General features: G+C 44.1%; 2 protein-coding genes across 9 annotated transcripts in view; one reads left to right on the forward strand and one right to left on the reverse strand.

Moving 5' to 3' along the window:
* EXOSC7 (exosome component 7) overlaps positions 1 to 12,753 on the reverse strand; it is a 37,087-nt gene extending 24,334 nt beyond the window's left edge. For all 6 annotated transcript variants that reach the window (XR_744631.3, XR_012518734.1, XR_012518733.1 and 3 more), the window contains exons 1-3: positions 12,650 to 12,753; positions 597 to 698; positions 195 to 289 (exon numbers count right to left, since the gene is read on the reverse strand). Coding sequence is in view for 1 of the 6 variants with exons in the window: in XM_003926240.3 (XP_003926289.1) it covers positions 195 to 289; positions 597 to 698; positions 12,650 to 12,706 (254 nt within the window). In the remaining 5 variants the exon portion in view is untranslated. The remainder of the gene's footprint in view (positions 1 to 194; positions 290 to 596; positions 699 to 12,649) is intronic.
* Positions 12,754 to 12,803: 50 nt separating this feature from the next.
* ZDHHC3 (zDHHC palmitoyltransferase 3) overlaps positions 12,804 to 13,108 on the forward strand; it is a 61,082-nt gene continuing 60,777 nt past the window's right edge. For all 3 annotated transcript variants that reach the window (XM_039477710.2, XM_039477709.2, XM_003926241.3), the window contains exon 1: positions 12,804 to 13,033. The gene's annotated coding sequence lies outside the window, so the exon portion shown is untranslated. The remainder of the gene's footprint in view (positions 13,034 to 13,108) is intronic.

Consider the following 13,108-nt stretch of genomic DNA (forward strand, 5'->3'; position numbering starts at 1 on the left):
TGGTTAAGACTAGGGCAGGACGCAAGCCAAGAGTCCTGACTATGTACCTGGCACATAGGAGGAGGTCAGTAAATGCTTGCTGGATGGCTGAATAAGTATAAAAGTGGGTTCAACAGCAAACTAGAGGTTCATTTTCTGAATCTTCAGTTTTAAAATCATTTTTCTTTAAAAATATCTGCATAGACAGTACTGACCAGTCAACAAAGAACTCCAAGTAGCCTTCATTTGGTTTCTCCAGCTTCGGCGTCCCCATTTCTGCTTTCACTCCCACCAAGATGTCTGTGTGACCCTGCAGACACATGCAAGAAGGATCCTCATTAAGGGCAGGCAGCCAGGTACTCCACCACCTCCCTCATCTTGTGGATATACACCCCTGGGGGAATCTCTTAGGAGCTGTGCTAAGACTTGGAAAGTGGCTTTTGGAGGAAGTGAGCAGTCTTTCAGATCTGGATAGACCCCCGCCTCCCTGAGTTTGGCTTGGATCTTGGATGTCCCCAAGAGCAATTTTCATTCCAAAAGCCAGGAGGCATTAACAGCTCATTCCTTAGGGCCTACTTGTTTCTCCACCTGGGCTTGAAGCATGGTCCAGTACTCACCAGCTTGACCCTGGCGGACCCACTGGTGTTGGACACCACATCAGTTTCCACTTCGACACATCGGTAGTCCTCACAGCCACGGCCATCCACGCGGAGGTCTTCCTAGGTGTTAACAACCACAATCCTAAGGCTGTTGCCCCAGACCAACAACAGACTCCTAAACTGACTCACTCATATCCCCCTAGAGAAGACATATGCAGTGTATCTCTTTTCCTCTTAGTGGATCATCTAAAATTCTGTCCTTGCAGCTAATAACAATATGACTATTTTACATATGAGGAAATGGAGACTCAGAGGAGTTGAGTGACTTGTCCAAGGTCCTATAGCTAGTGAAGACAAACCTAGTTTTCCATGCCAGTTGTGTCTGATTGCAAAATCTATACTATATACCACTATATAGAATATGCACACAAAAACGAGATCAAACAAGAGACAACACAAGCCACCTCTCTCCAAACCTACAATTCATAAACTGCACCAAGAAGTATATGTTGTAAGAGCTACAGGGTACAACCATCTCAACTGAAGCCCTCCTACCCCTAAAACTCAACAAGATCTACTGTGTAAACAGTGAAAGACACCTAATCTTCTAAAAGACACATTCCCTAGAACAAGGTCAACAAACGTAAGTTCCCTTGTTTTTGTAAACAGTTTTAATGGAACATAGCCATGCCCACTTGTCTAGGTATTGTCTATGATTGCTTTTGCACTACAAAAGCAGAGCTGAGTGGTTGGGCCAGAGACATGATCCATAAGGCCTCCTCAAATCTTTACTATCTAGTCCTTTACAGGAAGTTTGCTGACTTCCTGTAAGTTGGCAGAAGATGATTTTCAGGGTGGCCTACACGCTGCCTGTTCCTTCTGCCCATTTATTCTTCAACTATTTGTATCAGTACAACTAACTGATATATTTTATGCTATGGTTATAATCTAATACTATCATTTGTTTTTTTGCTGCTCAAGGTGTTCCAAATTTGGCCACTGGGGGCTTCTTAGGTTAGTTTTGTGCTCTTTCAACATGGCTTCAACTATTTGTGAGTAATTTTTACTTTATGCAACACAAGCTATCTATCATCTTGTGTTTTCTCTGCCCAACCCTAGGGATCAAGCCTTTCTCCAAAGAGCCCTGGTTGCTTTTATTGCGGAATGGAACTTAAAACCAGGATCTAGGCGCTAAGTTTATTGCTGTTGGGAGTATTATTTCTTCCAGACCTTTTCAGCAGACAAAGCTAGAAAATATAGGTATGTATGCTAATCCCCCCCACCCACAAATCTGTTTAATTCTGTATCTATCAACATATCTATCATAAAGCCAAGAGTTCATACTGATAGCTCAATTCCAATCTAACATGATATGGTTCATTCTAACCTTCCTCCTTTGCTTATTTGTAACTTCTTTCTCAAAGGAGGAGAAAGCTGGCTCTTATTAGCTACCACGTTTTTCTGTATTTGTTCAGTCTTCGTATACACAGCTTCCAAACTTCTAACCCATACCTCTGTACTAAGAGCATACAGTATTTGCATGAAGTTCTGTCTTTAGCTTCATAGTATCCAGCCAAAATACTGTTTTCCAGTTACTTTAGTTCTTTTCTTCCACAGTGCCCTTCTGTGCGGTTATATTATTCACCTGTAACACAGACTCATTTGTAACTTTTTTTTTTTTAAGACAATGGCTCTGTAGCCCAGGCTGAAGTGCAGTGTGGCAGGATCTCAGCTCACTACAACCTCTGCCACCCGCGTTCAAATGATTCTCCTGCCTCAGCTTCTGGAGTAACTGGGATTACAGGTATGCATGACCATGCCTAGCTAATTTTCATTTGTAAATTTTTGTATTCCAGTTTGGGTTCCCCCACATCCTGGTCACGTTTTAAATTACTTATTTACTTTCTGGGTTTGTGAGTTATCATTATAGTTCTAAGAGACAAAAGTCTCAGAAAAGTATGCTCAGAAAAACATCTATCTCCTCTTCTCTGTATTATGCTATTTTCATGCCCCCTTCTTCCAATCCACCCCAGATTTCTCTTTAGTTTCTAGTTTATCTTTCTTGTATTTTCTCTACACAAATAAGCAAATACATTAATTTTTTAATATCCCCTTGTTTCTTATGTGAAGAGTGGAATACTTTAGATACTCTTATTTAAAAAAAAAAAACTTAACTATATACATGCAGGAAATCGTTCCCCATTGGCTCTTAGAGCTCTTTGTAAACATTTTTCAAAAGCAGTTTTTTGTCGTTTTTTTTTGTTTGTTTGTTTTTTCAGAAAAAGAATCATTAGTTTCATCAGATTCTCCAAAGAGTTGATGCTTCCTAGAAACACAAAAAGTAAAATAAACTACTGCTCTAAAGTATATGACTGACAGTTTATCTTTAAACTGCCTGGATAACAGAATATGTGACTGATTTTTTTTTTAGAAATTAAACAGAGAAAAGCAAAACACAGAGGCATGTCCCTACCACACAGTGCCGATAATCACCCTCTGCCATATTTGCTTCAGCTCTTTCACCTGTTTAACTTTTCAATGACAGAAAATAAACATCGCAAATCAGGTAGAAGGTCCTGTGCAGCCTATCCTTTTCCAGCACATTTTGCACATTTCCTCCCTGGAGGAAATCTCTATCTTGAGTCTGGAGATGAATTCAAAAAGCAACCGAATTTCAAGTCTAGGAGAGTGAGCCTTTGGGGTAGAATTCCAGAAGGTGATCTCTCTTCACCAGAGGACCCGTAACTATGTAACTGTGTCTCTTCCCAACATCACCCATGGAACCTGAAGGCTTTCTAGCTCAATCTCTGACACTCTACCCCTCTTCACCTCTATGTGCCCCATCCCCCAGCTAGGAAAGTGAAAACACAGCCCAGAAACTTCAATGACAAGAAGTTCTTCATGGGGTGTAGATATGGTATAAGTGTGAGCAATCAGTAGGAACATGACTCATGCTTCCAGGCCAGCTCCTGGCACTAACTAGCGCCACTTAAAATAAGCCCCTTCCCTCTCTGGACTAGTTTCCTTATTTCTAAAAGATGGAGATTAAATTAAATTAGTCTCAAACGTGATTCTCTAATTCCACAGATCTATAAATTAAAATGGCTGCAATTATTTGCAATAAATAATAGCAGTTGCTATTTACTGTGCATTTACTATACACCAGATAATGTGTAAGGAATACTGCACAGTTAATCCATTTAATCTTCAATAATCCTGTAAGATAGTGCTATCCATTCCGTTTTACAAATGAGAAAACAGGTTAAAAGATGTCAAATGAATGGCTCAAGTTCACACAGCCAGTAACTAGCATTTGAACCTCAAGTCAGAGCTCTTAACTGCTATGCTACACAGTCCGCTGCATTCTAAAGGGTCTCTTCACTTTACAAAAGGACTCAGCACAGACCTCCTTCATAGCATGAACTGGCTGGCCACAAGGTCACAGGGTTTACTACTGTTGCCTGTTGCTTTTTTTTTTTTTTTTTTTTGAGACAGGGTCTCACTGTCACCCAGGCTGTAGTGCAGTGGTGATCATAGCTCACTGCAGCTCAAACTCCTAACTCCTAGGCTCAAGCAATCCTATCTCAGCCTCCTGAGTAGCTAGGACTACAGGAACATGACACCATACCCAGCTGATTTTTAATCTTTTCTTTGGTAGAGATGGGGTCTTGCTATGTTGCCCAAGCTGTCTCAAATTCCTGGCCTCAATGACCCTCCTACCTTAGCCTCCCAAAGTGCTGGGATTACAGGCATGCGCCACCACATTTGGTCCAACTACTTCTAAAATATCACTTGCTCTGAAGATTAGTCACACCACTTTATAGTGAAAACCTACTTGTTCGAGGATAGGGCTGGTGGGCTCTCAGAAAACTGAGCCTGATTAGATATTGCCTTTCTACCCTTTAATTCACTCTGCCTCCTAGGAGAAGGTTCAGGTGATAAGTAAAAGATAAGCTACAAATTTTCCTTTCCAAGCATGCATAATTTTTTCCATAGAAAAAAAGCATCTAAAAGAATAGGTGGAAAACAAACCAAAAAAACCCAAACTAACGAGCCCATGAATCACTGTACCCAGGGCCACTTTTTTTTTTTTTTTTTTTTTTAAATCTAGTGCTCCTTATAAAAGGCTTAGGAAATTGCCCAGACCTGCCTGGTCTAGGTCAGAGCCTGGTGCTCTGCCACAGTTCTTATTTATCTGCCGTAGTCCATAGCAAACGAATTAATCCATGTGAACACTTAACTAAGAGTCACCCTGAAGTAAAAGCTCCATTTTAAAACTCAAGAGATGTTAACAGCATGGAGTGGTATCCTCTCCTTCTCAACAGAGGAGACTGATGTGCCTCTAGATCAGGGCTTCTGGATGTCAGGATAGCTCCTGGTAACTTTCATAGCTGTTACTCATGCAATCACAACAACCCTACCAGTTGGGTGTGGTGTGGTGTGGTGTGGTGTGGTGGAAACTGTCACCTTCCAAATTATATTTAAATCTCTGCTGTCACATGCCAGTTTTGTGACCTTGACCTCAATAGCTCTAAGCCTGTTTCTTCATCTAGAAAGTGGGAATAACCCTGACCTTACAGAATTACAAGAGAACAGAAACGTCATAAAGCCCTGCAGTATTACACATAAGAGTCCCCCCAAAGGAGTTCCATTCCCCTGCTGCTGGGGGCATGCATTAACTCATTACATCCTCAAAAACGACCCTGAGAGAGGTTACAGGTAAGAATGGAGGCGCCTAAGTTTCAATCTCCTATTTGTGACAGAGTGGAAGGACATTTAACTAAGCCCAGACCCACCTTCCCTAACACCCAGGAAGCCCAGTCCTATTACTTCTTAATAGAAACTGACAAGTTGGCCCTACCAATCTGACACACCTGGAAGGATTTTTACTCAGTGGTCCTCTGAGGTTGTGTTAGTCCCTCATTACCTTGCTTTGACTTGTCTAATACTCCAGAGATTCCTAGAGAAGTGAGACTAAATTCCTTCCCCTACTAGAAGGTGACCCCCACTCCCTTAGGAAAGAGGCCACATCTGGTCCAGCTTCGCAGGCTCAGGCCCATGACTAGGACTATACAAGCAACAGGAGTCCAGGAAGACACTGCTTAAGGTGCACTGCCAGCACTCTAACCAACGAAAAAAAAAGTTCAGGAGATTTCAGAACTGAATCCATGAAGATTCCATGGTAGGCTCATTCACCTGCATCCTGACCTTTATTTGGACAGTACAAACTGTGTTTTGCTCCTCTATAAATATGAAAAATAGGAAAAACTAGGTGTTGATCCTTGTTTGACTTTCCAACCCTGTTGAGTAGCCAGGGATTCCTCTGAAAGGATATGGCTCCATAAGGCTGCACCTGTGGTATTTGGGCATAAGGCTTTCTGTGCCATGGGTCTGTAAACAGAAAGGTCAGAGAGCTAAAAATCAAAAGTCCTGGGACCCAGCTCTAATTCTGTCATGGCCAGATTGAGCAACTGAATACTGCCTGCTCAATCTCATAGTTGAAAACTAGGCTGAGGCCCTGATCTTCCTCTTCCATGCTGTACCCCTAAACAATGCTTATGATGAAAGCTAGATCCGCAGAAAAGAAATGGAAGCCATCAGCTGAGCCACAACTCCCTTCCACAGCCAAGAACATACAATAAAATGGCTTTCACAGGGTCCCAAGAGCCCTGTGATGGGGTTAATCAACTGCCATGCCAGGTGTGAACCTATGAGGGCCAGTTTAATGTCCAGGTCATGGCCAGAGCACTCAGTAGGCTGCCTGGGAAAGCTTTATTGTGCCTACAGCCCTGTAAATACTACATAACAGCCACAATCCAACTCCAACAGCCAAGACCAGGTGTAGGTCCCTGAACCAAAGGCATATAATCCACAGGGCGACCAGCTCTTTTTGGCACCAAATACTAGCAGACTAAACTGTTTCTTTCACTGGAATCTGATCTCCGATCTGAGAAACACTTGAGAGAAGAAAGAAGTTAAAAAGGAGCTGACAGGTCATGATATGGAGGAGTCCAGAGAGGCCACACAAAAGTAAAGGTATTGGGCAAAGGCAGACTACAAAGGAGGGAAGCTGGACAGCAAGTGGCTGGAGAGAAGGGATAAATCTTGGCAGAGAAAAGCAGAGGTGTCACTAGAGATAAAGACAGTCAGACAGCCACACAGGCCATGAGGTAATCCACAGAGCCCACGAGAGGTGGGACCTCAGAACTGCCTGGGGACTTTTCGGCTCTTGCCGCAGATCTCCCTTTTCTCTCTTTCTCTCTCTCTCTCTCTCTTTTTTTTTTTTGACACAGAGCCTCTCTCTGTCACTCAGGCTGGAGTACAGGGGTGCAATCTTAACTCACTGTAATCTCCTCCAGTCTCAGCCTCCCAAGCAGCTAGGCCTACAGACACACATCATCACACACCGGACTAATTTTTTTTTTTTTTTTTTTTTTTGAGACGGAGTGTTGCTATGTTGCCCAGACTGGTCGCCAACTCCTAGCCTCAGGTGATCCTCCCACCTCAGCCTCCCAAAGGGCTGGGATTACAGGTGTGAGCCACTGTACCTGGCCTACCTCTTTTCTTGAGATAACTGAAAAATCCCAATTCCTTCAAATTAAATGAGGTTTAATACTCAACAGCCACAGGCTGAATCTTTAATGAGGTCACTCTGAAGGTTGGGTATCTAGTGTGGATGGTTTAGGACAAAGTCACACTTCTGATGGAAAAACAAACTTGAAAGGGAGCCAGCATTTTTTCTCTGTTGACCACAGGCCACGTGCTTGACATTTCCTATCTCATCATTCCTCATAACCCCATTCTACCTCCAGGTGAATATGTCCCCATTTTACACAAGGGGAAGCAGGCTCAGTTATGCAAGCAAAGTCACTTACTGTAAATGGTGAAGGTGCCGCTCAATCTGACTCCAAATACTCATTCAAGCAGAGGCAAGGAAACCATGTGACTTCAGCAGGAGAGAGCAGAGATTCTTGCATCATGATTTGGTCTGAACCAGGTCAGTGGTTTGCCCATGGGCCAATGTCGGATGACTGCCCCCAAATTTTCCAACACTTTATGTTAATGTTCATTCTCAGGCTCCAGCCCCAGAGAGTCTGATTCAGAATGTTGGTGAAGCCTCAGAATCGGTATTTTGCAGGTGAATAATGTGCACTTCAATGCTTTAGAATCCCTGCGCTAAGAGGGAAGTTAGCAATGGCTTCTCCTGGATGAAGAAAATACACATCTAGCCAATTAAACCAGAAAAGAGAATAAATCCTAGATTCCAAAAATTCTGAAGTCTGCCCCAAGTTCTGCAGAGAAAACCATTCACTAGTAAGACAAAAGCTATACAAAGAAATGCAATATAGGGTTCTACAGGAACTTAGAATAAATGTGGGAAAAATGCAACCAAAACAATACAGCAGCATATGCCATATACTGTTTAAGCTCTAGAAAAACTGGGGAGTGGGATGTCAATTAGAACCTTCTCCTTCTCTTCCTGTTCCCACAAGCTTTCAGAGGAAAGGGGAAAGAAAAGGAGGTAGAAGAAGCAAAGACTCTCTCCCACCTTGATCTCGGGATCCCTACTGAGGAAGTGGAAGACAATGACTTTCACTGAAGCAGGAAGGTGGCTTCAGAGTCAAGTATGGATTTTGCAATCAGACAGATCTGAATTTAAATCCCAGCTCCACCACTCAATTACTCTATCACCTTGAGCTCAGTTTCTTGTCTGTAGAGATAATACTTAACCTTCAGAACTGTTGTAAACACTCAATGAAATAAAAATTATAATATGTACCTAATAAGAATGGGATACAGCCTTCAAAGACTGAAAAAGAACCTAATAGAAACCAACCAAATCATTTATCAAAATACTGATTTAACTAACCTTTTTGATTCTCTGTTCTCCCCTGGGAGAGGGGATCTGTTCACCAGGTTGACTCAAATTGTATCACCTAGACTCCCTTTGCTGGCTTCTGGCTGAATTTGCCCAATAGAAAATACCAGATCAGAGGGTGCCCCTCACCCCCAAGGGGGCCACATTTCTGATAGGGCCTGCATCTATCCAAGACTATGACTTCTGTTAGACAGCTTTCTGAAATATGGTAATACTGTTTCCTCCCCGGGCCCCTTTGGACTAAGGGCAGTAGCCACTCCCAGTAGTTGTTTGTCTCCAGGCTCCTCAACATCTTTTACTGCTTCCCTGAAACCTACCCATACTGCTCTAAAGTCCCATCATAAAAGTCTCCTGAACTATCTGAAGTGGATTCATTTTCTGCCCAAAACTAAAATGATCCACCCTAACTTCTCACAAACTAACTTCTCCCAAATGTGACACATCCTCTAATGGCCATGTTTTAGCCTAATTATTCTATCCATCCTTTCCCTCCACCCCCAAAAAGTTTCTTTCAGTTTCTTTCTCTTGGAAACATGAGTTCAGAACTGACCCAGAAGGAATGGTCTCTTTTACAGAAGAAACCACATTTTTTCTACCACTGACCCAAGAAACAGAAAACCAAACTGTGGGGAGACCAAAACAAAGCAAAGGGGGGAAAAAAAAGCAGAGATGGGCAAGAGAGAGCCTTGCTCATCCAAGTGCCTGTGGATTCCTCGAGAAACACTTGCAGCCTTGTAATCCACACTATTTTGCTTGAGCCAGTATGTTGGTTACCATTACTAGCAACTGAATCCTGAACACATCATAAGGTTGATTTCAACTGCTTCTAATTATCACCAAAACAAGATGAAATACTCCCTGAAATAGTAAAAGAACCAAAGGCTGAAGAGAAAGGGACATCAGAAGCTGAAATGGACTTTACTGGACCAAAGGTGAAAAGTAAACCATAAGATGACTAGGACTATACAAGCAGCAGGAGTCCAGGCAGGCACCGCTTAAGGTGCACGGCCAGCACTCTCTAACCAACGAAACAAAAGTTCAGGAGATTTCAGAACTGAATCAATGAAGATTTCATGGTAGGCTCATTCACCTGCATCCTGACCTATATTTGGACAGTGTAAATTGTGTTTTGTTCCTCCATAAATATGACATCTTTTTGGCCAATGATCATAAGCCCTTATGAAGAGGTCGATTTGAAGCCTGTTAATCGGCATGGCTCTGTGATACACAGAGCTGAGCATTTGCCAAATATGTGCATGGTGGTGAAAGGGAAGTTTGACTTAAAAATAAAAACACCATCAACTCATTTCCCTTTTAAAGCTCACCTTACTCATTCAATGCTAACAACCTACCAAGTGCTGGACACTGGCTAGGCCTTAAGGGTCCCATATAGACAAGTCAATAGGCTATTACTGCCTTCCAAGATCCATCATGAGGGAATGACTGAGCCTCTAAGACCTCTAGGATCATGCTTTGGCCACCTCTGCAAGCTGATCTTCCACCATTTCCCCCAACCCACCCCTTAGGCTTCACACGTCCTCCACCTGAGGACTTACAGAGTCACCATCCCTTCCTTCTGGAATACTCATGCCTACTTAATTATTGGTCATGCTGAGAGCGCAGTTAAAATGCTATTTCCTTAGGGAAGCCGCCTCTGACCTCCCAGTCTAGATCGTGTCCCTGTGTTTTCCTTCATAGCACTCAGTACAATTTTATATACAAACACTCAAGTACATTAATAATTTCTGCATCTTCCATCTGGCATGAGAGCTACATAAGGGTAGGTTCCTTCCTAGCCCCTCAGCCCAGCTCCATTCTGTGTCGAATAAATGAATACTGAGTCCTGAAGATACAGAGGGAAAATCCTTGATATGAATTTAGGCGAGCAATTCCACCTCCTTAGGGAAGCCTTCAGAGCATTACAAGTCCCTGGAATTCTTTTTTATTTATTTATTTTTTTAATAAATTTTATTTCTTTAGAGACGGGGTCTTACTGTGTTGCCCAGACTGGTCTCAAACTCCTAGGCTCAAGCAATCCTCCCATCTCAGCCATCCAAAGTGCTGGGATTACAGGCATGAGCCACCATGCCCAGCCCCTGGTATACTTTAACTTCTTCAGCCTTCACTAACTATACCACTTCCTTGGCATAGATCTTAAATTACCTTTGTCTTTATTTTATTCACTTTTACTCTCTTTGTCTCCCTCCTATCTTTCATTTATTTCACAACCATGTTTTAGCATCCCTACTGTTTCCCACATAACATGCCGGAGACTAGATATATGATGTAAACAAAATTAACTAACTTTGCCCAAATTAGATCCTAAGCATCTCAAGGGCCAGAAATGAGGCTTATACTCTTTTCTTCCTTGACAGCACCCAGCAGATAATGGGTGTGTTATAAATATAAATATAAATGATTTTCTAATTCATCATAAAGTAATAAAGAAGGATTTATGAGTATGGTGGACCTCTGCTGCTGGATTATGAACTGCCATGGGAATTACGGGTGCTGGGAAGATATCTCTAACCTTGAGGTTACAGATATATCCATGCCTCGATGCCACTTTCAGAGATGAAATGTGAGAGAAAACAGGACACATGACAGAGTCAGTATAACATGGCAAGCTGCAGTAACAAAGAAAGAAAACCAAAGGTTTTTAGAGAAAAATCGTTACCCTTAAAGTCTCCCTAAAAAGCATACTTTGAGGATAAAAATCAACTGAACAAAGTGTATATAAAAATATAGCAGGGAAAGACACATCTAATTGCTTTTGGGCATTTTTATGCTCCCTCACACACAAGTAACATACAAGTTCCCCAGTAATACACACATATATCCCACTATTCCTAATCCTGAATTATAACTAAAATATGCAATTGTGAGTTCTGACTTCATTAACCAGGCTTAATATGCAACCTGTTGACTAAATATTGGCATTTCTTTATCTACAGAGGGCCCAGAAGGTAACAGCAGGACACGATTTTTAAATGGACATGGCCTTAACTCACGTTGTGGAACTTTAATGATAGCTGGCCGCTTCAATCTAATGGCTACATCCCAGGACCACTAACTTTACTGAGAGAGGAAAGCCATGAGGAGGGGCTGTCACCAGAACTCTGCCAAGGGTTCTGAGAAAGGAGCTGAAGAAAGAACCGTGGGTTAACAAGCAGAGACAGAGCCAGAGAAAGATACGGAGGTAGCTTGTTACCAAGTCCAACATTTTTCAATCCTCGTTCTGGAGTGTAGAGCACAGAGGGCGTTAGGTTTTAGCTGCCTAGGGATCTTAGTTCTCCACTGGCAAAATGGAAACAGCACTTATGATACCAGCTGCCTAGCCGCTGTCTAAAAACCCTTCCCCTTTACTGGCAAGGCAATTTGTATTTTCTTTTCTCTCTTTCTTTTCTTAGACAGAGTCTCGCTGTGTCGCCCAGGCTGGAGTGCAGTTGCACGAGCTTGGCTCATTGTAATCTCTGCCTCAGCCTCCCAAGTAGCAGGGACTACAGGGGTCCGCCACCACGCCTGGCTAATTTTTGTATTTTTTAGTAGAGACGGGGGTTTCACTATGAGGCCAGGGTGGTCTTGAACTCCTAACATAGTGATCCGCCCGCCTCGGCCTCCCAAAGTGCTGGTATTACAGACCTGAGCCAACGCTTCTGGCCTTTTCCTCACCTCGTGGTTGGGAGGCGCATGCGAGCTGAACCCACTTTGAAAATACAAACTGCCATACAAAACCCTTCTCCTTTTATTTGTACGGCAATTTGTACTTTACCGTGCGTTCACCTCGCATGCTCCTCCCAACCACGAGGTGAGGAAAGGCAGGCCAGAAGCTCACCTCCAAACTCCCATTTCCTAGAAAAGAAAACTGAGGCTCGGACCAGTTAAGTGCACGAAAGCAAAAAGGATGGCCATGGGCGATGCTCTCTAAGAAAATACCTCCGGGACTGACCAACGCTTCCTGCCCGGGTTCGGAATCTTACAGACCCGCAAAACTGCAAATGCGCTAGCAGTCTTAAAAACGTCCGCGCTGCCAGCTCTGAAAGGCAAATGCCGGCCGCGGAGCCGTTTAATCACAGGTAAACGGAGAGTCGCCGCAGCTCGACTGCCTCTTGCTTGGCGAACCCAGGGCAGGCCGCGACCCGCAGGGCCAGGCTGAACCCGGCGGCCGACCCAACGCAGCTGCTGTCGCTACCTGTACGCCGTGCATGATGTACACCTTCTCCGCCTCACTCAGTGCCACAGACGCCATGCTGCCGAGCTGCCCCGCGAGCCAAACGTCATCTGCGCGCGTCGTCTCCGCTGGACCGCTTCCCCACGCCCCACCCGCCGCGCCCACACGTCATCAACCTGCGCGGCGGCCGCTCCTGCAGCCGCGGCCGCCGCCACCGCCGGGAGCTCGATGGGCTTCTCCTGCGCGCCGCCCGGTGTCTGGCCGAGTCCAGGGAACCGCGGCGCCTCCTTCCGAGGAGCCATCGCCGCAGCCGGAGGCCGGGTCCTGGGTTGGGGACTGCAGGGGAAGGCAGCGGCGGGAGCCCCACCGGGGGCCTGGGACTGGGGAACTGCCTCCGGCTTCACGGTCAGTTGGGAAGGGAAACTGGGGTTGGGGTGAAGAAGCTGGGGTAAGGAGAGCCACACGGGCCGGGGGACTTGC

This window comes from Saimiri boliviensis, chromosome 8, assembly GCF_048565385.1.
Source record: "Saimiri boliviensis isolate mSaiBol1 chromosome 8, mSaiBol1.pri, whole genome shotgun sequence".
Taxonomy (NCBI): Eukaryota; Metazoa; Chordata; class Mammalia; order Primates; family Cebidae; genus Saimiri; species Saimiri boliviensis.